Genomic DNA, 26687 nt, shown 5'->3' on the forward strand with positions numbered 1-26687 from the left:
CAAGTCACCAGCTCACTTGGGAGTAGTAGTTTCTGCACCAAAACAGGCTAAAGTAGAATGTTTTGTAAATTTGCCACACCCTTTAAGGTCAGCTGCACTCATAACCAGGAGGAAAGTTATACGAATGGAAACGAAAGAAGAACAAATACATGCAGCACCCCGCCAGTCTTGGACATGCTTTGGGGTGCGCCTTTCCCCGGATCAGTAGGAGTAGTAGTAGTAGTAGTGTATGATAAATTGACTATTCTCGTGTGGTGCACGTGTCGTACGTGTTGCTGCTGTTACAGTTGGAATTGGAAGCGCAAAATTGCACACAAAATGCAGTTTTTTTTTTCGTTCTGGTGACTTAAGTGAATGTGAGTAATTAAAAACCATATATGCCTACACACTTATCCCCGTGAGTGCCCCATTTTTCCATTTCTTTTGGTTGTTGTTTTTGTTGTTATTGGAAGGCTCATCAACTAACATCGAACTGGGTCTTGAGCGAGACACCATCATTCCATACTTGCACACGCTGAATATTAGTATATTGTGTCGTGATATCGTGCAGTTGCTTTACCATTTTTTACACCTTTTACGTGCCCGTGTTTGAGTGTATGTGTATCACCTACTCTTAAATATGCTATTTGTTGTCGTTTTGGGTAGTCGTCGTGTTGTGTTTGTGTTGCTTAAGTAGTAGTAGTAGTAGATGTCATTCCTACTTCCGCCCAATCCGTTGCACTCCCGCCGCTCGGGACCAAGCAGCAGTGCGTACAGTGCGTGTACGTACGTGAGGGTGTTTGTGTTTTGAGAGTATTTTTCGAATTAATTATTATCACACATTTTGTTTGAACAATATACGTTATGACGTTCAATTGCTGTTTTCTGACACACGTGATTTTCTTCTTCTTTTCATGTCTTCTTATCTTCAGAATACCAAACACAAAACAAACGTGCTATCGAACCACATCAAAGCAGAGAGTCGGATATGCAAAGATACATCATTTCTAGCCTTGATAATATGCAACCCAATTAGGTGTACGTGCCGCTCCAGCCACAACACTGTACATGAAAAGTCAAATTTGGAGTAGTATCGTTATAATCGCGCATTATTATAGCTTTTATGCAATTTTAGGTGACCGAAAATCGAGCAAAATGGATCTATTGTTTTGCGGCAGGCGTTTCTTTATATCCTTATCTATGTTCACATTTATTGCCATTGTCGTCATATTTAAAATGTATTCTACTCGCTGCCTATGCCTATGCGTTTCATCATTCTTGAAGACTCGAAGAATGTTGCACTTAACAATCATCGGTTCGGTTTATTCGGTTGCCCCGTGTCTGTAATTTGTTAAGCACTTTCTGTCACTCACTCGCTTACTCGACCTCTCCTCTCTCTCTCTTTCTTTGTATTGTTGTTTTGTTGTTACCAAGCCATGCCGATGTAGCTACACCAGAACTCCCCAAACAAAAAGGCAACCAAATGGTACATTGCTGAGCACTATCAAGCGACAATAACCGAGCTCACAACACATGCGGCACGATGGGATACGGCGTTCAGTCGACCATTATTGTGCTTGCTGTTCTGAATGCTGTTGTTTTAGTTGTCGAACGAGCATCGGACGTTACTTGCTATGAGTCCGGCCTGCCTGCCTGTCTGCCTGTCCGATGAATGCGATTGAACTCGTCAGTAGCAAACGTCAATGTGAACGTGTGGTGAACGTTCGGCTTCTGAACCGCCACTGCTGCTGCTGCTGCTGCTGGATGGATTGATGGTTGTGTATGGCATGTTGAACACGGTAATATCGCGATTTTGTTTTCTCTTGGTTCTGGTGTAACACGCAAGTAACGTTCTGTAATTTATCAAGAATAATTGCGCACAGCAGTATGTGCAAGTATGGCGACACCTGCAAGAGGTAGAATACTATTAGTATGCTTCATAGCGATTGCGATTGCGTGTGACGATGAGGAATATGTTGAAAGATATGTGTACTATTTGAACTTGAAATGCAGTGTAAGTGTGTATGTGTGCATGTGGGTATGACTGTAACATAAACAATATACTCACTTTAACGTAAATTGAAGGATACATCAAATAATATAAGTCCAGACAAACTTTTTTTTAAAAGAGAAATCTCTATGCAAAACATCTTCTGTAGATTTGGCTACTCTAGGCCTATTTGACACGATTTTGTCGTAAACTCATAAACATATAAACTGCTAAAAATGTACTGCTGACTTTTGTGCTAATTTTCGAGAGTCTAGTACTGTGAATCCCCAGGATGACCGAGAGCTCATGAACAAAACAACATAAACACCACCTACCAGAGGAAACAACATTTTATCTCATTCTTTAGACAAGAGTCGAGAAACGCCACCTTTATGTACCATGATGATTATGCTTTTGCTTTAACTGTTAAGAGTTTACAAACGCGGGACAAACGATGGAACCTATACTAGCATTGTCAATGTGAATCCAATGGATGAGTTTACATTTTTTTTAAATATCGAGTTCCCACGAGAGTATGCAGAGTCTGGAATGTGATAGTTTTTATGCTGTTTGTATTGTAGTGATTGTAGCGGTTCATATTATAAGGTCAATCTTAATACGTTTAACAGCCATGTACGTTTGCACCCAATTAAGCTGTGCTGTCCCAGGATACCAACTGTACCAGGAGGCCTGTGTATCTGCAGAGCTGCATATTTTAAGAAGCGGTGGTGTCTCTACCAGTGTACTTGCACAACCGAGTATGGAAATACCGTTCGTTTTCATTGCGCAAAAACCTTCAGTGGCGCATTGGATTGTTGCGCTTGCATGTTACTACTACTCCGTTGCCAAGGCAAGATTGCTTAGAAACCAAAGTAGCCTGCGATGGTTGATGCAACCACGATCAGTAGAATGGTTAGACATACCAGAATAATGATCTTCTTCTGCTCGATTCGTATGGAGATGGTGTGTAGTTTGTTGATGAATCGCACGCACGGACGGACAGGAGAACAGGCGTTACGAGAATGAGCATGTCGGTCAGCGCGCGAGAAAAGAAAATGTAAGATAAAATAAATAGAAACAAGGAATCCGATTGATTTATACTAAATCGCATTTAATAACGCAGAGAACGGATACACTAACAATAACATATGTCACACTCAAACAATAACCCCCTTTCTAGCGGAAATGAAACAAAACAAAGGGTGGGTGTTGTGTTTGCGTTCGAAACCAAGGATAGAGTTCTGCATCGCACTAAATGAAATAATAATAATTGACATTCTTTTCTAGTAAATCACAAGTTATGCTCGGTGTGCGTACTTTTGCTAAACATAAACATTTGTTTATTTACATTCGACCTAGCAATGTGGGGAGAATGCAATTGTTCTACGCTACAGTCAGCCTCTTGCTTCGATTAGCGATTAGCATTTACTAAATCCTGTACACAGGAGAACACGGGGATCCATGGGGTGGTAATCGATTTCCTTTCTCTTATTTTTTTTTTGCTTTTGCTTTGTACAAAAATGGCACTCGTGTTGTGCTAATAGTGCCACGTGGTCGAAATTGCTTTGCACACTACAACTACTGCTAGTACATACATAGTGCAAACACGCTTGTAGCTTAATATGCTGTACGATCTAAGGCCATCAGGGGATCAGGGGATGGAAATTCCTACTCCGTGATGCACCGTTTGCAATACGTAACGTAACAAGAACAGACTTTGCTTTCGTTCAATTCCATTTACCTCTAGCCTGCAGAACAAATCTCTTGTGGCTAAAACCATAAGCAGTAACTAGCCTAAAGTTATATGTCTTCATAATTGATTGTTAAAAAACTATGGATCACAAATAAATCCGCTATCGTAAGTTCATACTACTCACAGACAATTGAGCACACGTAAATAAAACCGAATCAGCGACTTTAGTGTGCTGCATTTCTTAATAAATAATTAAATTTAAAAAAAACTAACAAAAACCAATTTAATACAATTTCTTGGAAACACTCTATAAACTTATGTGATGTCGAAAGAATCGTGAGTGAGTGTGTGTGTGAGTGATGGAAAACGTTCACTATAAATTGACAGTAATATGTGTTATGTACCTGTGACAATTTATATATACTTGAAAAGAGATAGACACTGTTGTGCTGAGGTGAGTAGTAAGATAAAATTGGAGCGCTTGAAGAGTTATGTCGTTTCTATCTTGATTTAATTTCTATGTGGCATTTGAATGTACTCCGGTCTGATGCTCTTCACATTTCATTCCTCGTCTGTTTGATTTGTTTTGATTGCGGAGCTATTTGATTGTTTCTTCTTTCTCTTTTGTTGTTCTTACATATTGGCTTTCACATTGGCTTCGAATCGCTTCTGCACGGCAACCGTCACTTGTGTTTTCTACCAGTTCTTTTCTTCTTTACGGTGCAATATGAATGATGGCATTTGAAAAGCGATGATGATAGCCATACCTTGCATCAAAAGTGTTTCCATACGTAAACAAAAGGATGCAGAGATTGGCGAAAAAGAAGCGGCTCAGTTGAGACATCCGCAATTACTGAACTATGCACAATTGGAAACTGGTTGACAATAGTCGCAAACAATTCGGAAGGAGGAGTTTACCGCTAGTAATCTTTAAATTACTTTAGCTCCATGCACCTGGCACGATCAAATCTGCGTAGCGTAGTTGGTTTCCATAGAGATCGCTTTCTTTCTTTCTATGACTGTCCTGTCATTATCATTGGCAGTCAATTTATTAGCAGTTTCTCGTAGTACACGACTATTTGAACATGAACGATGTTAGTACTACTGCCGGCCACACATTGCTTCTTTTTGCATTCCATCTTTCGCCTAAATCGTCGTCGAAAGTTCGAAGCTGTTGAATGCAATACCAAACTAAAAATACAGAAATATTGGTGGTACGGATTTGGACTGAAAATGCGGCCTAGGCACCATTTATCGGTACACATGCACACCAGCGCGCACACACACACTGCAGTTGTGCAATGCAGTTGTTCATCGCCTGTAGGAGTCCGCTGTTGGCGAATACGTTTGTGTGGTTCTCTTTGTTCTGTTTGCTTCCCAATGAACGATACAATTAACTGTGGAGTTTATTTTGTAGATATGGCAAACATATCCTGCTCGATATTGCTCCAGTGATCAACATAACCTACGAAGAAATGTACTCATTTTCGCGTTCTATTTTTCTTTTTTTCTCCCACACTCTCTCTCTCTCTCTCTCTCTCTCTCTCTCGCTTTTACTTTCTTTGTCTAACTCTCTCGCTCTCTCTTGTTTTGGATGAAGCATTTTTGGTCGTTTGCCGTTGTGTTATTACGATGGAAATTACGCTAGAATATGTCCAGATCCCAGAATCAATCCTTTTTTTACCGGTTGTGTATGGATGTGTAACAACACTGATTTGTTGTTGTTTGTCAGAGATTTCAAACGCATAGCCGCAATGTTTCACGCCTTGTATGTAATGCGGTATCCATACATCAATTTCATCTTAGTGTTCCTTTTACATGAAGTAGCTACTGACGTAGGATGCAACAATCAGCCCGAGCACGGTCAAACAGATCAGGATCATAATCTTCTTCTGCAGAGATGGAAGTGCAACACATCAGCAAACGTCATTTAGAGGTGTTTCATTGTGTGTTTTTGTGTGATTTTGTTGGTGATTGGTGACGGGGGAGAGAGAAACAGTTCGATTTAGTGATATACATTGGATTACTTGCCAGCATATTTATAATTGTTACATCCCATATACAATAGGAATATAGTTTTTTTTAAACAAAGCAACAAAAAAACGGAACTTAAAGTTAGTTGCAAAACATTGCACCATTAAACCAATACGGTATACTAATATTCGGATTCAAAGATAAGAGTATACTAAGATACAACATGCAAAACAACAATATAATATGTCATGGATATAAAATAAACATTTTAGTAAGTTATTCAAAACACATGTAAATGCAACATGTCTTCATAGCTTAATATCGTGAGCTATGATATTGTTGGGATGTATATAGTATAAATAGTAAGCTAGAAAAAAGAACACATTCTTAAATTATGAAGTTATTTGAAGTGCCAATAATTGCTCAATAAGGTCTCAAACGACATATCGTTACATATCGAGAACATTTGTGCAATATACAAATCTTTTCAAATTCAGAACACAACTGACCAGTTTACTTATTTTTAGTGTTGTAAGGTTGTATTAAAAAAGGCAATAATAAAGCAAACAATATCACACACGCACTTAATATTACGATCAAAACAACAGATTGCATCATGCACTCTTTCACACCCCCATTCATACTTAAGAAAAACTACATGCTGAAAAACACATTTGACATAAACAACTTTTTAAAATATAATTTAATTCTTTTATTTCGCACTAGAACCGCCATCATTGTATCTCTGCGTTTGATGTTTTCCCACAAAACTATTCACATTACTGAAGTTTGTGCGAAGTGTTTAAATGCAGAAATATATACAGAATCCCCCCCAGAGCGTTCTTTTATATGCTGAGCATGATTCGATTCACATCCGAATTGTACCACGCAGCAAAGGTTTACATTTTCCGATTATGAGATACAAAGCTAAGTCTAGTAAACCTTTATAAACCCCGACAAGACTGAGCCGGAGGACGAAAATACACAACGATATGCAAAGTATATTTACCAGAAACGAAACAACATTCTATGAAACATGAGTCGCTTATATTGTTCATCTTTTATCACTCGCATACCAGTCGCAGTATAAGAGTTTTACTAGACACTATTAACAATGATAATGAATATTCTTATACAGATTTTTAAAAAGGACCTTCCACTTGTCAGCCATTACTTTAAACGATTATCACGCAAGCCTTAGAACCATGTATTTCCGATCTGATTTTGTCATTCACTAACTGTTTCATGACAAGGGTTTGGGTGGCAATAAATAAAATAGTTACATGCATATTAACAAAACTGAACTATACCATTTTCATATTACCCTTAGCTTTCATATAATTCTACATTCTCTTGACACGAGGCTAGGACGCCCGTGAACATTTCATCAATGCAGTTGCGTGTGTTTGTGTGAAGATTTACACACCTTTGTATCGTGAATAGCACAAGTAAATGCGAATTTCTTGGTTTTTTAATTGCAAGGTCTTGTAATTTTAAAACCATTTCCTATTTCTTCATGGTTGAAGAAATCGCGGTTCATAGCATAGTGGAGCGGTAATTTTTTTTTTGCATGAGTTAAACAATAGTTTATTATTATTAGCATTATCATTTTTGTGCAACAAATTGTAGTTGTCCTTTTTCGCTTCTGGAATTTAGTACGAAATACGATTGAACGTTAGGCAATGTTCTGCAATGGATTGCAGCAAGTCCGCTGGTGTTGATAATTATTGATAGATAACATACGATAACGATACATATATGAACGATGTTTGACTGATGTTTACGAACGGCATTTTAAATTCGCTTACTCGAAACTAGATTAAATAAGAAAAATAAGTAACAGAATGATGACCGTAACAAAGAGGCAAATCGCTATCATGATTTTTTTCTGGAAAACAAAAGAAAATAAAAGAAACGAAATAAGAAACTCCTCTCCGTAGCAAACTTACAATCTTATGTATCCCAACACCATTTTAACAACTAAATAAAACAATTAGAAGATTAATATCCAAGATATATGACGAAAACTGTAAGTTTTGAACGCGTGATTGTTATTTTCATGCAAAATAGCTCTATGCTAATCGTTAGGTTATTATCTATAAATATTATCTGTTGCTGTTGACAAAAACACAACACTTAAGAAGAGAACAATTCACCAGACTCTTTTCAGACTCATTTCTTAAAAGAAAAGTAATTTCCTATTAATATTGCAATAGGATTAAATCTATTAAGAGTAAGATTTTAAAACTGATTTCACAAACTCAAATGTTTTCCAACAAATTAGATGCGTCCAAAATGAGTATGCATTAAGGTGCATAACGTAAATGAAGTTTTATCTTCCGAATTCTACACAACTTTCACATTTCTTTACCTGTTCTGCCTTTTTATATGGCAGAATACATTCCCTAAAACATACATCCTCTTAGTAACATTAGCACACCACGAAAACATACCGATGGGGCAAGTGTGAGCATGTCGCTCTCCGCGATGTACCATCATTACACATCTCATCAGCTATGCTCGGTTCACCGTCATTCTTTTTTTACTTCTACTGTTTCCCATGTGTATTTGAGTGCGATTATGTTAGGTAGATTGCCAAGAATACTACTAATATAATAATAGCTATAAGAACACAAATAGCGATCCAGATTTTTTTCTGCAATGCAATAACAAAGGAAATGGAAATAGATAATTTAGGAAACGTTCGATATGACAAGAAAATATACATCACAATTGCATATTTTATGCACACTATTACTGGACATAATTAAAGGTATGTGGAGTACAATGAAAAACCCAAAACCTCACAAAACAGCACACAACCAGCCACAACACGAAGCATTGTTTTGGTGCAGCCAGGTATAACCACACATTATTGACTTGTTGTTACTACTATAAAAGTGCACCGAACTTCCGTTTTACCATTTCCACAAATATAATTGCATGTTTTGCGTTCTTCTAGAACATTAGAGACAAGACACAAGCTAAACGTGGACGGACACAACAAACACAAGCATTTTTACATGAATAATCAACGAAAACTATGATTAAACTTAACAGTTTTCACATCCAGATAGATAGTCGATATGACTATTCCCATATAATATTTTAAACATTGACGTAAATTGGACATATTTTATCGTAGTAGATGAGTCAGTATCCTTAAACATTCTCCTTGTGCTTCTTGTTCATTTAAAGTGCGGAAATTACTATTGACTTCCAAATGAACACTATTTCTGTTAATAAAATATTAGCATAATTGTTAGCAATTCAGTTTGTACTATGATTATGAGATTAATAAGTTGATGTTATATTTCCCATGTTGAATTAGAGTGCCACTATTACCGAAATTGTGAAACGTGTTCATAATCCTATTGACTTATTGATTAGTTTCAACAACAGCAAAAAAAAACGTTCCAACAAGACCCAATCGGCAGCGGCAACCATGGCCTAGCAAACGTACCTTTCTGGCTTTGGACATATACTTGACGGCTTGGACCAAATCTTGTTGGCCCGTTGTAATGTAGTCCCGACTGTTTTCCACATGATACTCAATTCGGTCCACCATTTCGCCCTTTCGGCCGAAGATGATGCAGCAGGTTGCACACCGATTTCAGAACGAACAACAGCATCACGGTGCAAATTTGACGTGGACGACCATGACAAGATCCCCATATCATCATAATGACCGGGGGGTAGTGGCATACGTTCAGAGGGGAAGTCATTTGGGGACGGCGTTCGTTGGATCCCATTTCGACGCGGATTGGTAACGTTGCGGGTGGGGGGTTCGTATTTGGTTTCGCGCAAGTCGGACGAGGATTTGGATTTGGCGCGGTTTGCGATAGTTGGAAGTAGGAAGGGGAAGAGAGGATTTTTGGTGCGGCATGGTAGGCGAGGAGGTGTGTCAGTAGTTAAACGATCACCGGTATAAGCGGTATAAGAACCATTGCGGAAGGTAGAAGTACAGTTACCGATAGTCAACCCGGATGCGGATGCATTATCGTTGGTGACGTTGTGGTCGCCAGTTTTCCGCGGAGAAGACAAACTCGGCAAAACCCGCAAAGGGAGAAGAACAAAGATATCATTGTAGCAAAATAAAGTTGTGTCAGAGGTCATGGTGATTAATAGCAGCGAGACCGGGACCAATAGTCATTTATTATTGCAAAGAGTGTAGGAAATCCAATAGGCCGTTCGTGCACACAAGAAGGTTGTTAAGACGAGAGTAGGAATATGCCAAATAACCAGTAAAAATCATCAAACATCGTACAAACAAGGTATCCCAGAGAAACAATATTAATATTGCCATATCCAACGGAGCAGAGCAGAGTTAAACGCACACACATTATTTATCACCCATTCACCCGATCGCACATAATCACACATTCAATGCGGTTATTTTCACCATTCACACACATGCGCAACAATTTAAATAACGAAAACATAACATAGCAATGCGTTAAAAAGGCGTATAAAATACAGCAAGCAACAGTTGGAGGTGTCAAGGAAATTAAAACGTTATTTTCAGGCAGGCATTTTGGATCAATATCATGCAGAATAATAAAGCAGTACATTTTATAGTGCAATGTTTTTTTAACATAAACCCAAAACCAAAAAAATGAAACAAAAATCAAATCCCCAGTTAGATTTACATACAACATTAATATTAGTAAAGGAATCAACGGATAGAGGAATGGTAAGGGGTCATGAGCGGTTTAGCGGGATATCGCGCATGTTTGTTTGCCCCGACATGATCATTATTTTCCATGGCATGTGACATACAAAACGCAACGATTACACCCCAAAGGTCGAGGATTTTATAAACGGATGAAAAGAAAAAAAAAGAAAAAAAACACACAAAATTAGCAAAAAAGTCTGTTGGTTTACTCACCCGGCGGGCTTTGCTTTGATATTTAAGCGCTTTCTTTGTGTCTTGTGTCGCTGTTTGAACATAATCCATTGCATGTTCGACGTGATATTCTATACGATCAATCATTTCACCCTATAGAAGAAGGAGGTAGTATTTTTGGATGATAGTTTTCTTCACGAACTTATCGTAACTGGTGATCTTTTTGAGAAAAGTTTACACTACTAGTGTCTTGTGATTGTGGTTGCATATATTGCTGTATACTGAGATATGTTGTATTTACTGATCACATGTGAACACTCAACTACGCTGAATGTGCGTATGGGTTTATTTTGTATGAAGTACACCTAATAATGGTATCCATCAATGAAAACAACAATTTCACAATAGCATTTCAACTGGGCTTGATTATTTAGCTTACAAGGTGGTACGAAGGTATAGCTAGTTAATACATACACACATACAGACGGTGCGTTATAGTTAGGTGATAAAGAGGAATTCTTTTAAGCAATTTTTATGACTTTCACATTAAAGTACAACACAAGTTTTTCATCCAAATACATACACGGCATACACAACATTTACATAGAGACGCTTTCGACAGAAGTTGATACTTTGGTTTAGTTTTTACAACCTATTTGTACAAGACTTAATGTTTTACCGGACAGTGAAAGATTTTACACGAAACAGGTAGGAATAGAGATAGAAAGATACATCGATTTACAAATGTTCACCTATCTATTATGCATTACGTAGCAATACAAAACAAACATTGCAACAGATAGGCGTATCTGTTACAATAATCGAACAATGGAATCGTACAACAAATTTCACAATTCAGTTCAAACATGATTGATCTCATTCGAGGCAGCCAGCTCTGAGCAGAGGGCTGGGCTGCAAGATCGGCCATTAAGGCGTGTTACCATTCATACTAGTAGCTGTACATTCTAAAACGAAGAACTATTCGTCGATGTTACTCGGGCGTATTTTGGATTGTTCCAACTAACAGTTATTCGTAGCTAGCTCGTTGTGTCTAATTATTCTAGCAGCTCCTTAGCCTCCAAAGTAGCGCTTGAGGATCAACGCAAAGTCCTTTTGTCTCCCAGTGCACTGAGTGCACCTGTTTGAACCAGCACATCTGGCATGATGATGTTTTCAATCTGCATCTGAACACTGTATTCAACAACACCGTGGAACCGGTTTAAAGTTCCACGGTATTGGAACAGCTATCAGGCAACTAAGAACTTTTTACTCTACTAGAACAACGTAATGGTGTGGGGTTGAACATCATTTAATATAAAGTTATCATGAGTTCTCTCTAACATAAGGGACTGATATTAAAATTAGAAAGGAAAAGAACGGTGGAAGAAAAATGACAAATAAATAAACACAATATTTATGCTCATGCTTGGTATGTTCGGAATCGTAAATCGGAAGCCATAATTTATAATTAATTACTGCTCATAAACCAATATGAAGAATCTTCGTAGTCAAATCACACCCCTTTAATTCTTTCGTTACTTAGCAAAAAACGATATTTTAGTTCACACCATGTATGATCCATGTAGCCCGTAACAAATTGTAATAGGTGTATCAAACAAACAACAAACAAAAGTGTAGATGGATTGGTGCTCACGGGTGTATGTACTATTAATGAATGCCATGAACTGTATCTGATGTACATTTTAAAGAAAGGAAAACAAATTCGGCTTAGTGTTTAATACTCGATTAAAATTGAATTAATTAGGTGTGTCAAAAATACGATCGTTCTTGAATTGAAACTCAACACTGGTAAATGCAGCTAGTGTCTTATTACACGTGTCCCAGGACTTTCTCTGCGACCGTGCGTCATACAAGGGAAAGCGAAACGGATGATATTTCATTCCACTTCTTACGATGCTACTGCGAGATACGTTACACACATACAAGAGCGGATGATACAAAAGCCATGCATAGCAACTGTCAACCTTACCTGACTCTCAACCAACATAGCCATATCCATGAACATATCATGCAGTTCCCTAATTGAATTTTCCAATTTTATAATATCCGCATGTCGAGCTTCGATATCTGCCAACGTTTGCTTGGCTTGCTGAGTCTCCATGATGATCTACAGAATATACACGAGAGGATGAATAAAACAGAAACGAAAACCAGACAAAAGATGTTGGATTAGAATTTTATAGCTGATGAAAACGACGAAATGCATTAAGCACTGCACATTTCTCTGCACTCTTATGCACTTCGCGCGACTGTATCGTTTACCCCCTGCGTGAAGACGGCTGAGTTTCCTTGCTCTAACATTTCCTCCAGTTCTTCGTTAGTTGTAGCTCTACCCGCTGCAAAGTATCGAGTGCAAACAAATGGGTTAGAAGCAGTTTATCTTGCAGTGGCATGAGAATTTGTGACTAACTAATTTCCAGCTGTCGTTGTATTCTTCCTTTGCAACGCTCTCGGTAGTCCGTCTGGGTCCGGTTGTACTCCGTCATGACCTCGACAAACTTGCGCGACAGAGCCGAATGTTGCGTTTTTCGTATCCTCAGGTCAGCATTCGACTTGCTTTGCTGCTCCTCCTGTTCAATGTTTTGCTCGATACCCTGTTTTCAAAAGTTGTTTTTATTACTCGTATGCGCTTTCCTTCATTGTTGTCGGCTGGTGTGAGCACAGCTCCTGCACATGAAGCATTACATACCTTAAGCTTCCCTCTTACTCTGTTGGCAGTTTTTTTGATATCAGCCATTAGGTCTTCGAGTTCTTGTTTAGTTTCTGAAATAAAGCATGATACAAATAAAGGATAAACAGTTATTTACCGGCGTTTTGCACGCACTGTCCTAAAACTAGCATCAGCAGCACTTACTCTCGTCCGACTGTGGGGCCGATAGGATGGCACTGTGTTTTTTCTTCACTTCTTCGACATTAGCCTGAATCTTGTCGATCATCATCCGTATCTCTTCCACCTCTTTGAAGAAATCTTCCATGAAGCTGCCCTCCACCGGGACAGCCACATCTTCGGGCATGTCCTCATCATCGCTCTGTGCCTATAGTAGTGCAGATGAGAAAAAGGGCCAAATAAAGCCAAATATTAATAATTTTACGTACTGTACTGTTAGTTTCTTTTCTTCATGAACTGTTTAAAGCCTTCAGTTTCATACAACCCGCTATGGTTAAATATACGTATATCAGGAAAATTACGGAAAAATATTTAAAATCTGTTTCATTATGCAGATTAGAAAAGCATCAAACATTATCAAGTAACAAAAACAATACTTTATCTCCTACATTAATCAGAAAAGTTGTGTTACAGCCATAAAAGTAAGGATATTTTTTCTTCTAGATATTGGTTTCTTAACCCTTTTTGGGGATTTTAAAATAACCTAATTCATCATCCATCATTATACATATGTCATGGGACAATAGCTCGGAAGTAGTTCAACGCACAGTCATTATTACTTTCATTTAATAGTGAATTAAACCTTGGAAGCTGTTAAAAAAATCGTTCTCATTGTATGCTTCACATTAGACTTTAATTTATTAACTTTTCATTAGAACCAAAACAAAACAAAACACAAAAACGTTCATTATAGGAAAGCATAGCACTAAAAGCACATCTAACTACAAAATCGATATATTGTGGTTTGCTGCCGAACATGCAAAAACACTTACAAACTCCTTCTTACCTTCGCCGCGTTCGAGCCATTGTTGAAATGTTACATTTAGGGCAACAAATACCTTAATGAATAATACGATCATCAGAAATGTGCGTTTTGGCTTGCACATAGTGTCTGAGTTTTCGCACACTTTTCGGTGCCGCACCCTTAGTACGCGAAGTGCACTAAGCATGCGACGGTGGTCTATGTACGGCCGATATTTACATTAACATTTACCATTTGCGTCTACATCCCCTAGAGCCTTTGCCGACGCCCACATAATAATCAGCGAGCGTGCGTGAGGGTGTTCGGCCACAATGTGTACCACCCACCACCACCACCGCCGCCAGCGATCTGTGAGAAAACTTCTTTCATTGTTCCCAACGTTCAAAGTGTCATGCGCGCAAACGATTTGCAAAACAGAGCCATGGCACGATGCGTATCAGATAGAGAGAGAGAGACTTGGGGTAAAAAAGGAAAGGAAGCAAGCTGCTAGATCCAAATGTCATAGCGCTTTACCGCCTACAGTTGCAGCTTTGTGTGTACAAAAACTCTTAATGGAAAAGTTGCGAGCCACCAGTCTCTCCGTCTCTACCGATAGAGCGTCCAATTAAATCATATCATTTAACTTTTACACACACACCCAAACAATATATTGGATAAATGTCTGTTTTTTTGTCTTTTGTCTCTCCAGCCAGTGTTATAATTCAAAGGTATGAAAAATGGCAATCGTTTCAAAACTTCCACTAAAGATCCTTCCAAATAAAGAATCCATTCCATTCCAGCAGAGTATTGATCTTGCTTACCCAAAGCAAACGAAACATGATGCCCCTTTAAATGCATAATCGATGACGTCAAAAGCAGATCGTATCCGTCGTTGCTAATGGCAGGGGGCCCCCCCCGCCTGCTTTTGTGACGTCGATTGTGTCGCTTGATTTTAACATATCAGCTTTTCTGGCCACTTCAGTCAATCATATCAGCATTTACCACCCGTACACACGCTTTGCTTCATTGTACAGCTATCTTGCATAAAAAGGTCATGTATCGCCTGTTAATCTATAAGTATCCCGTTGTTTATAAACAGCAGACGACTATTTCGAGCTAGTAATATAGATTCTTCCATTGGTGATTAGCTAACATTGCAGCCGTATAGCATGTTTGAATATAGATAGTTAAATTACTAAGCCGGTTGCAGGGAAGTGTTGTGCTCCTATTTTCACACTCCTGCAAGCAATTGCACCAAACATATCCTTCATACCAAGCACCAGGCGTCTCCATCAGCAAAAGATAAAATAACGAATTATGCACACAATGCATATTTCCCGTTAAAATGTACATACACTCATCACCACTTTGTAACGTTTATTTCCCTTGATTATCGAAAAACGTTAGAGTAAAAAACAGTTCCTCCTTGGACGCATAACGATAAAGAGTGGTCTATAAATAGATGACATACAAAGAGTACCACTTTATCATTCCCTTTTCATAAAGCTTGGCCCATTGCGAGTGTGCAGTATAGGCGAGAGCACAGTTTTAGAGATCAGCTTAATATTTTATTAGCTGCCATTCTTAGCCAGCAACATTGACGGCTCGTTTGTTTGCGGCATGCCTTTCCGCTCATTTGCACGACGACTAAGCGTTGCATCTTGTGACCTTATTTTTCTTTTCTCTTTTTATGTCTATTAATGAGACCGTACAATAGAACCTAGAACTTTAATATATCCACATGCTATATAACAGTCCTCTGCCGATCGTCATTTACTGCGACAAGAGCGACAAGCAAATGGAAGCTCCGACATGTTTGGTCAAAAATGTTGAAAACTAAAACTATATATAAAATAAACCACACCAAATGTATTGATTTGAATAGCCAACCGCGTAACATTCGGAGCATCTCATCTTACCAGTGCAGTCAAGTGCAGTTCGCATCATCTGCTATCAACAATGGAAGGAATTCATTCATCTGCTTGAGGCATTCATCTTCCCACGGAGATGATGCCGGAGGAGATTGGTGCAAAAGAGAGTACAAACGGTGGGATTGTTTTTGCATGACCATAACCCAAGCAAATATGGCTGGAATTCGATCCACTACGCTCAACATCTACAGCGCAACGAGAGTGTGGAGCAATGTGATCAACTTATCACAAGCTAAATTTAGCCATACGTATCTCCAGCATCCCTTTTCATCATAAAACTGAATGAGACTAAAGCACAACGTCTACGAAACACCACTTTTCACGATGTCCAATATTGCACTGCCTATCATATATTATCATAACTAGTCTTTGTTTTGTTCTTTGTGTTTTTCATATTAGTTCCTCCAATCGAAACTGTGTTTTAAAAATAAAATAATTATCAAAAAATAGGTATACTGCTTTTTCTCCTACCAATGGTACACGCTTCAGAGGCATCGTCTACCAACAGTATACAAAAAAAACTGCAAGCAATCAAAAACCATGGGCCAAAGATGAGGAGCGTCTTGCACAGATTCCCACGTGACATGACGCGGTTTCCACTAAAATTTCTTACCGCGAGACGACGGCACTGCAAACACACACAATACACAAACATACACCATGAAACATGCGAAAAGCCTATGTATTGGTTTGTCTGTATGTGAGCGTGTGAGAGAGGAAGAGAGACAGCGCGTCAGAACTGCACGGAGAAAGAGAGCGATTCATTTCCATCCAGCAGTGCTGTGAGAATGGCGGTATCCAAGCAGTCCCACCTTCGAAATTAACCCCATAACCAAGTGATCGACCCCCTGCAATACGCAGTTGGCGTACACTGCTGAATGGAAAAAAAAGTAAGCAGCAACAACCGATGCCGAGGTATTTGCTTTTTTTCTGGCCATCAATTTCGAATCATTCGCACACCAGTGTCATCCGATGGCCTTAAAGCGGTATCTTGACACGTACCATCGATACGTCAGCAGCACCACAAGATTCCAGAAAAGCAGGCTCATGAGATGGCAGTGCGCATGATCGCTGACGCGGACGAGTGTTGCAGACCGATTTCTGCACACAAACACACACACACACACACAGCTCTCTACAGCCCTCTACAGTCCTTCCGCCCGCCGATCCATAACGCATTGCGGTATTCTTCCTAACGGCGACGACAGGAACTGGAAACCTTATATCCTTTATACCTGGTCATGCAGCACGCACGCGGATCTACGTCACGATAAGCAAGAAGCTTTGGACCTCCTCCCCGTTTGGATTGTTCTTGTAACGCCGATCCAAAAACGGCAATCCAAAGTTCGTTTCACAAACGTCGCAGAACATCCTGTGCTTTATATTATTCCATTTTTGCCGATAACAATGTACCAGTAGATAGTACTATAACAACACGAAACCAAAAACCCATCAGACAGGAAATTCAGGAAATTGAACTTTGTTCGCCCTTGACCACCAGCATCATCACTACTCACTCATATCGTTTCGTAGAGTTTTTCAAAAGGGTGTTACATTTTTGTTCATTTTGAACCATGTTTCTGCCTCCCCCCATGACACCCTTCATTTTCAGTTCGTTAAAACACAAATAAATCATTTAGCAACTTCATTGCAACGAGCAGACGTATTGAGTTGTGGGGGGGGGGGGGGTGGGCGTGGGAGTAGAGTGCGAATTACACCAAGGGCATCAGTAAGGTCGTTCGTCTCTGTGTATGATACAACACACATGTGGCAAACGAAGAGACTCCGGTTGGTCGTACGTTCTGGGTAATGTAAGGAACAGGCGTAAAAACCTGTAAGCGCTCGTTCAATCGCATCTATTTTGGTAGCCAGCATTCCCGAACAGCATTGGTGTGTTTTATTGATTCGAGTCTCCTTCAACACCGCTGCACCGCACTAGTACACGATTATGTGCACAAGCATATTGTAAAACATGCTTATCTCTCAATACAATCAATCTCGGGCCGAATCATGAAAATGTGTATTTTCCCTAATACATTCATACGCTCATCAGGTTGACGTCAAGCGTCAGTCAACCGGCCCGAGCTGTGGCACTGCCTCCCCACACAAGCCCGATCTAGTCGGCACAGAGTGGTGATACGGCATGCATAAATGCATCATTGGAGTGTTTTATTGTGTTGCCATGGTTAACTTCCGACAGCACACACGGTGGAATCACAGCAGTAATCGCCTAGACCAGTGGTCGGCAAAGACTGTGCTCCTTGCTACCCTGTTGGCTGCTATTTGTACTATCATACATTTTCACGCTGGGATTTTTAATTGTGCCATTTACGTGAAACTTTAATGGTATTTTTATAAATTGTGCATCTTTGTCCTGCGTTGGTTTGCCGACCCCTGGTGGCCTAGACCATCATCGTCGTGGTCGCTTATCACGCGTGACGGCTCTCGGCTGGAATCGGGTCTAGTTGTTTGTATTCCATGTGTGTGTGTATGTGACTGAGTCGGTCATATCTAGACTACGCCCAATGCGTTTGTGTGTATCGTTTGATTTGTTTTTTTTTCAGGAAAAAAAAAGTATCACAGATAAAACACACTCCAGCAGTCTCTGTTTGGGTCCTATCTCACCAATAAAACTCCCCCGTGCATAGTACAGTTGCCCCACAATTGTAGCAACAATGACCTTACCTTTTCCTTGATGGTTCACTCTTGCCATAACAAGATATGGCAAGATACGGGTCTACGAAAGGGAAATACGATTATATGAATTATATCATATCGTTCGTTCAACACTGTATAATCTGTGTAGCGCGTTAAACGACAACCACTTGCAGGGAAGACGGCTACGTTGCTACGTTGACACCCGTGCTGAATCACCCGCCTGGGTTGTGCGGCGTAGGAAAGGCCACGAAAAATGAGCTCCGAACTGGACCCCATGGTGGTGGTGTCAATTGGTAAACATACACTGCTGCTGTCACTAGCTTCATACAACCAACACGGAAAGGAAGTTCAATATGCCACATTTGCTGGGAGATTCATACAGCTGCAAAGCTAGTTGGCCATGCATCTGTTAAACCACGCCAAAAAGGAAAAACTCACGCCTTGACTCTGGGGGTCAGCAGCACACCAAAAATGGGAAATGCGGGACTAATTTAATTTCAATCAGTGTGCGCCCCACTGTATTCCCATCGGTCTAGTTTTGCCAGTCGAAGCAACGAAGCCGGGCGAATGAATCATAGCCGCAACAGTTGTGTCGCCGTGTATGCGTTTGTATTCGTTTTTGTTGCGAGAAGATGCTGACATCAACAGTTAGTCATTGAGTGACGAATGAATTTTTCATCTGTTGACATGCCGAGGTCGACATGGAGGCTTGCGGATGAGCTTGCAACATGAGCCGAATTACGACGCTGTTACAATTATTGTCCGTTGAACGCTCTTTGCTTGCGACAGTTCCTTGTTGACAAATATTTAAGAAGTTAAAACATTCCTCTCACATGGAGTACATTGTACAGCAACCGCATGCATATGTATAATTTAATTTTACCAAGATATACACCACAATTTATCAACTCACCTTCCGCGGGCACATTTACTATAAACAAAACACATGCCAACACAAGCAAAAGACGAGGATCAATAAAGCAGTAGAAAACAACATACTTTTCATCAATTAAATCATCAAACAAATTGTAAAAAATACAACACAACCTCTCTTCAGCAGCATCTATGGTTTATAACTTAATTCAATTTGCATTAGGACTCAAATCGTAAAAACACGCTTATAGAAAGAGCGAAAAGAAAGGAAGTGGTAGAAGGTTTTCAACTCACTAGGGCATGCAAAATAGAACACAGGAAAGGAAAGCGGTTTCAAAAGAAAGATAAGTAAGTAAATCGTTTACACAAAACCGAGTGAACTAACCTCTATATCCTTTAGTTTTTTTTATTCACATTGTACAATAGAGTGGTGATGGTGGAATTTATTTTAGTCATTTATATTTTCCATTAGATTGCACAACAAAACACATCCACAAAACCACAAACGATTACACACATTCAGATGGACACGATAGCAGGAAGATGATTCATATTTGGTGGTGGTTGATGGTTCATTTTGCAGTACAGGTAGAAGTAGTAGTAGTAGTAGTAGTAGTAGTAGTAGTAGTAGGAGTAGTAGTAGTAGTAGTTACAGTAGTGGTAGTAGTAGAGAAGGTAGTTGTTGCAAATATGATGATGATGGTGGTGGTGGTAGTAGTAGTATTAGTAGTAGTAGAAGTAGAAGAATACAGAAATGTTATGAAAGTAAAAAATAAAATAAAACATTTATTTGTACATTTATTTACAACAATCATCAAATAGGAGAGTGATTACAACTCATAGCAGGATAGGTACCATAACTAAGCAAAAATATTAAAACAAAAGAGGACAATAGAAACTACACATATGGAATGTATTTACTTCTTTTTCTTTTTGGACACTACTGTTCAACCATGACATTTGGTTACATTTACAGGCTACAGCTAATAGGAAGATGACAGTGGAACACACGATTGTGGTATGAATGTAATTTTTAGATTGAAGATCCACTTCCAGATCCACTTTCGCTTATGCTATCATAGGTGCTGGATAGTCAAATGTCAATCTAAAATGATTGCCAAGCATATCAATGGTTCACTTATCGACCGACCTTATGTGATCGTAGCCGATCATACTGATTGGCTTGGATTTCGGGATAAAGTCTACACACATGCCACTCAACATGATACATCTGTTTAAACGGCAACATACATTTAAACACCGAAATGAGACAAAACGCTTCATTAGACACAGACAACAACACAAATATACAACATTTAAATACACATACAAGCACAGATAAAAAGAACATACATACACATGTATACACACATACAATTATGGAGCCAAATAGCTAACCAAGAGACATTTTGCAACAGAATGGCGCCCATTAAATTGCAGGTTGTACCGATCTCGAACAGATCGAATAGTATCTAGAAATAAACCATTTTCTAGAGTATTGTATGACACGAGAGCTCTCTGCGGGCTGTGTTATGAAATACGTTTTGCCTAAGTTGCCTTTGCTGTCTAATTACCTACTCAAATTAAAACTTACGCATATTCGCCCTGACAGACACTCAACGATGCAGCGATCATTTTGTACAAATCTGCTGTCGGCATTCGCTAGCGGCATTTACTGTTTGCGCAACCCTTTACCAAGTGCACCAACACATTACATCGTCCATTGCACGTCTAATATGCTTCTGGCAATGCAAAAAAAAACATACTAAAAGTCCAAATGCGAAAGATTGCAATGCTCTTCTTGGTTTTAGACAAAACAGCCAAATCGCATGTGTGTGCGAATAAAACTTATGCTTCATCGCCATTCAACCCTATAAGATGATGGTAAAAGCAATCCTTAAAAACATATTTGCCTCTTGTTTGAATATTCATGAGCACCTATTGCTAGCCGGACGATATCTATTAGTTGTTGAATGGAGTTGTTTTTGGCAATCTGCCATCACCGCCGGTTTCCACATATAGCACATATAGTTCATATAGTTCATATTACTCCTTCCGCGGTCATCGTGGGCGATGATTTGTCCGTTTCCGTTCAGCAAGGACCTGCGTCCCCACACACTCCACAGTAGGAGAAGCATTCGACCCACCTCTCCACTTCATGTTCATTGACTCTTTTACAAAATTCATTCGCACATTTGCGAATGCTTTTTCAGCAGCATTTTCACGCTGCCCGCACGCATACGCAGAAGAGACAACAACTATGCGAAACACAGTCGAAGTGAAGAGCACGCTGCATGAAGCAAGTCAGCAACAAAAAAAAGAAAGAAAATGCATTATTTGAGGTTGAGGTTTTCCACAGCAGCATGTGGTAGAAACGCTGTAAATTCTCGCCAACGAAGCTGCAGGAGGAAAAGAAAGAAACGGGAAAATCGACTTCACTTCCTGCGAATTTATTCACATTCGCACTCTCGCTCGCCTACTGTGCTTTCTCTCTACCTCTATCTTTCTCTATCTCTCATGCTCTCTCTCTCTTTATCTGTCTCAAAGTTCTTCCATCCTTCCCAAATCATACATGGAAACGGTTCCCAACACACTGCGCAGACGCAATGCAAACGCAGAGAGACAGCATTTATGCGCGTTTGAACGAGAGTAGAAGAGCTTTTCAGGCACGGTTTTTCCTTTCAGTTTGTAACAACTGAAACTATATCCGTCTGTACCTCTGTTTCCCCCTTTTCCCTTGCGGACGCTCACTCTATAATCTATTGCTCTCTCGCTCTTGCTCCTTCATCCGGAATTCTAGCGTTCTTCCATATATTAACATCCTACTTTTCTTTCTTTTCGAAAATTTAAAACAACAGTTACTCCTTTCGCATGATATAGATTATAGACAATAGTGTTTCTGTTCGCGCTCTTTAATGTACCTTTTTTAAACAATGAATTATCAAATTGTTTCGAATACAAAAATCCAATATATTAATTGATAGTATAAGAAAAAAAGTTACGTTCAAACGTGCAAATACAAACACATAAGCCTACGGCCTGTGGTGGAGGCATTTTTTTTTACTTTTCTGTTTCCAATTTATACGTGCGCTATGTTTTGATAGATATGATTCAAGAGCAGCTTCCTTATTATCTTACCAGAGAAGCTGGCAGTAAACGAAAAAATGATTAGTAGTTGAAAAGCAGATTCTATGGATAACTTAACCCCATCGTTTCATTGATAACAGAAAAGACAATTGATCCGGAAACGCGCTTACAAATATATACAACCACTGTAACGTACTGATTCACGTTTTTCATTCATGAAATAGTATACAATAAAGCGCTAGGTTGCTGTTTCAGGTCAATTACAAGCAGAGAATGGAGAGGAGCCTCTTTGAACTGCGAGAGCGTCTTGATCCTAACGATCCTGCGGCCATTGGTATGGAAGCTTTCACATTGCGTCAACGGCGAAATATGACCCAATATCAAAATCCAATGTCACCAGGCTCATCTTAATGGAATAAAGCACGCCTAGGTACTGTATCTAACATCTTTTAAAACGCTAATTGTATTTGACTGTTTTACATTAGCAAACACACGTATTGAAACAGAAAAATTGAGAGAGCAATGCAGAGAGAAAGATATACGAGGATATAGATAGAGAGAACGCAACGAATGCTGATGATATTAATGTAGCACATGGTAAGTTCCTGGAAAATCTACCACCCACATTAACCGACTCGCAATCAAACTCTACCGCACCGTACGAAAGGTTAGAGAGTAAGGAAAGAGTTCCATTTTGCTCTCAGTTTGGTGTGGTTCCGTCGGAAAAGGCCGCAGGCATTTCCTGTCTCACGTGCGTCTCATGAGCGAAATCCGCTGTGCCACCCGAATGCCGGAAGGAACGATGCTAGGAAGTTTGGGGAATCAATGGAGAACCCGTTTCCGATGGTCTGACGTTAGCGCAAAAATATTTTAATTATTAACCCTCATGCGTGCTTTGAAAACCGGCGTTCGTCAATCCAATGTCAAATTAGTTCCTCGGTTATTGAGCTTGGCCTGAACAGAGCGGGAGCTCCTTATCGTGCGACTTCTTGTTCATACCGCCTTTTTCTTTTTTTTCTTTTCATTTTTTGCTTGTTTTTCCACTACCGAAGACCTTATGCCAAAAATGGGAGAGAGTCAGCCACTACGCTACTGCCGACATGCTCACGCGATCGGCCGTAAGTGTGAGTGGTTTTTCGTGACCGACACAAAAACCCGACGCAACAGCATGGCCGCAGTATAGCCCGTTCTCACGCCGCCAAGTGCCATGGGTAGGCCGAATAAGAATGGGGAAAGAGGAAGAGTTTCGCCGAGTGTCTACTCCCCTGGCCCACCTTTTGTCGCCCTTTTGCCGTCCCGTGATCGAGAGTCCCGTAGCATCCGGGTGGGGTCGCTTTGCTATGCGTCCCAGGGAACTATCATCCGTACAGCGATGAATCGAATTTCCCGATTGACATTTAACTCCAAGCACCTATGCTACAGTTTCTTGACATTGCTGATTTTGTGTAATATCTATCTGTTCTATTGATGTGCGATGAAAATCATAAAATGTTTAGAATCGGGGACATTTTATAGCTATATTTTCGATTATTGCTAATCGAAAAATTCTATCAGTGAATTAGTGTGTGAGTTTGTGTGCCGAAACGTTTTACAGCGATGAAAAACTGAAGAATAGTAAATGATTACCAAAAATAATAATTCAAACACAAAACATTCTAAACTTAAATCAAATGGAAGGACAACCTACCGCTTGCAGGGCTGCTAATCTGTCCTTCGTCATTTTGACCGCTTCTTATCGTCGGTGGCTCCCTCTACACACGTCCTGTAAGGGAATGTACACCGTATATGTGGTGGTATGTGTGCGTGTCGGTATGTTCGTCTGTTTGTCCTCTAATCTGTCGCTATCTTTTCGGCCGTGTTCGATGTTTTCCGCGGAAACCAGCACACCGTGAAGTCTCCGGTTTTCCAATCTGCTATTCCACTGGACGCACTGCAGCAAATGCGGCCAGCACTCACTGAGACTTGTTCGATCGATCGATCGGCGGCCACACTCTAGTTTCCCGTTTTGGTTGATGAGGTTTGGGACAACGATACCGCGGGATGGTCGAGCAAGCTATTTCGCGAAGGGATGGGACAATATATCTTCGAGAGCTGTAAACCACTATTTTTTCCACTGACTGTAGCCGCTACGATTGCAATTTGCACCACCTAAACTCTTCACACTCTTTCACACCTTTTCACCACTGCGCCTACTCGATGATTAAAGATAATAGATAAGAATCAGGCTCCTGCGATTGAAAGGCTGCATTTTCACTACTGTACATCATTGGTGCACGAGCGTACACAACGACATGTGCTGTTGCACTGTTCCACGACCACTTTTCCAGCTACACACCGCCGACATCTCAGTTACCCATGACACATCGCTCACGAAAAGAAAGGGCGAGTTAGCAGAAAAAGAAGAGAATAAAAAAACGAAGTAACCACAATGGGTTGCGCCTGACGTACGGGGGTGTTGCCGCAAAGTGGCCGTCGTCGAAGGGGTGTGCCCTTTCGGTCGTATTTCCGTTCGGTGAAAAATCACATGCCCTTCCGCTCTTGGTGTTGCGCCTGAACAACGCACCTTCACAATCGGTACACTTTTCGCAAACTAATTCTTGATTAAGTTGGAAAACATTTCCTCCAGTTTTAGATATGGAATAGATGAACAAAATTATCGGGCAAAAAACGAGAGAAATGTGCGGTCTATGGAAGGGTCCTTCGGCTTCCGGAATAATAGGGCGGGTTCACTTTTTCGCCGTCTTCACACTGCTCGGGATCGAATTCGGTTTGTCACACCACACTCAGTATTTGGCCATTTTCACAAAACTACCTATCATTTCACTGCTGTGCTGTAGTACTTGGCAATCGTCGCGACACAGGGGCTTCGGTGGAAAAACTAACTCCTTGTGCGGAAAATCGATATCTTCACGCGACGACGACACCACGCGTACTCGCCGAACGAACTGCTCGAATGTCGTAATGCAGCATTATCAAGTGTTTTTCTCAATTCCAAATGAGCCTGCGTGCGCGATATTACAGGGCTCGTATGACTGTTCTCCAATTTGGATACATTATGTTGCAGTTCTGCCGCAGTACTCAAAATCGCACAGTTTCCATTTACTTAATCCATTGAATAATATATTTTTTTTTAGAAATCGTCGAGATTGTGAGGCGAATGATTTAAATTATCGCTTTAACTTTTTTCCATTATATCAGGAACACGATAATACCACTAATACCGTACATTACCGTCACACGAACCCTTCATCTTGCGTAAAGTGAGTCGAGCAATGCTCACTTTTGCTCAGGGCACTCTCTCACACTCACCTTCACACACACTACCTTAGCTTCTCTCGAATTTGAGAAAAATTTAGCAACACAAATCGCGAGTGATTATCGATTTTTTCACGAAGCTTCTCAACTCACACGTTCCCGTTTGCACTAAATGAACTTCACACGAAAGAAAGTGGTGGTACCAAACCTTGGAACCGATGAGAATTAGTCATCATTGTAGTCATGCATCAACATTCGCACATCAACACTGGATCTATTGGAACGGAACTATTATACCCACAATAAGGTCAAATATTAGCATTCTTTCTCACCAAGCACATTTCCCACCGATGCAGATTACTCGCGGAAAAACACTTTTTGCCGAGGAAACACTTTCATGCTACCACGCTCATCGCGATACCATTTCTGGTCTTGCCCAATCCCAACACACGCATACACACATAGGCTTGTATAATTCGTATGAATCATTTGACAGCCCGCAGAGCTACACCCGCAGAACAAAATCGAGCAGTTTTCCCGACCACACGATCTGCGTCGGTTTTGGGGATATTTTTTTAAATCTGCCGTTAGTAAAAATCCCTACAATTCTCGCAGCTGGGAGGAATAGAGAAATTAAGATAAACTATTCGCTTTACAAGACCGTAATGGTATTTTTACAGTATTTCATGTTAGTAAACAAACAGCATATTCTCACTGTACGTTTAAAATGTTCCAAAACTGCAACCAACAG

At 40.1% G+C, this 26687-nt stretch overlaps 1 protein-coding gene across 17 annotated transcripts; it reads right to left on the minus strand.

The window, feature by feature from the left end:
• Window positions 1-237: 237 nt before the first annotated feature.
• LOC120908880 (syntaxin-1A) lies at window positions 238-26400 on the minus strand. 17 transcript variants are annotated; one of them, XM_040320344.1, is made up of 12 exons: window positions 26269-26400; window positions 24369-24870; window positions 19980-19988; window positions 13358-13538; window positions 13193-13266; window positions 12914-13097; window positions 12766-12839; window positions 12473-12610; window positions 10525-10635; window positions 9100-9692; window positions 8090-8292; window positions 6618-7524 (listed from the first exon to the last, which is right to left on the minus strand). In XM_040320344.1, exons 2-11 carry the CDS (start codon window positions 24399-24401, stop codon window positions 8259-8261), a joined length of 1431 nt encoding a protein of 476 aa, XP_040176278.1. In that variant the 5' UTR covers window positions 24402-24870; window positions 26269-26400; the 3' UTR covers window positions 6618-7524; window positions 8090-8258. The 17 variants fall into 17 exon arrangements, with proteins under 17 accessions (XP_040176282.1, XP_040176281.1, XP_040176285.1 ...); XM_040320338.1 differs by having other exon boundaries at window positions 9100-9695; XM_040320343.1 differs by having other exon boundaries at window positions 9100-9695; window positions 24369-24909; window positions 26269-26393.
• Window positions 26401-26687: the final 287 nt, after the last annotated feature.

Source organism: Anopheles arabiensis, chromosome 2 (assembly GCF_016920715.1).
Source record: "Anopheles arabiensis isolate DONGOLA chromosome 2, AaraD3, whole genome shotgun sequence".
NCBI lineage: Eukaryota > Metazoa > Arthropoda > Insecta > Diptera > Culicidae > Anopheles > Anopheles arabiensis.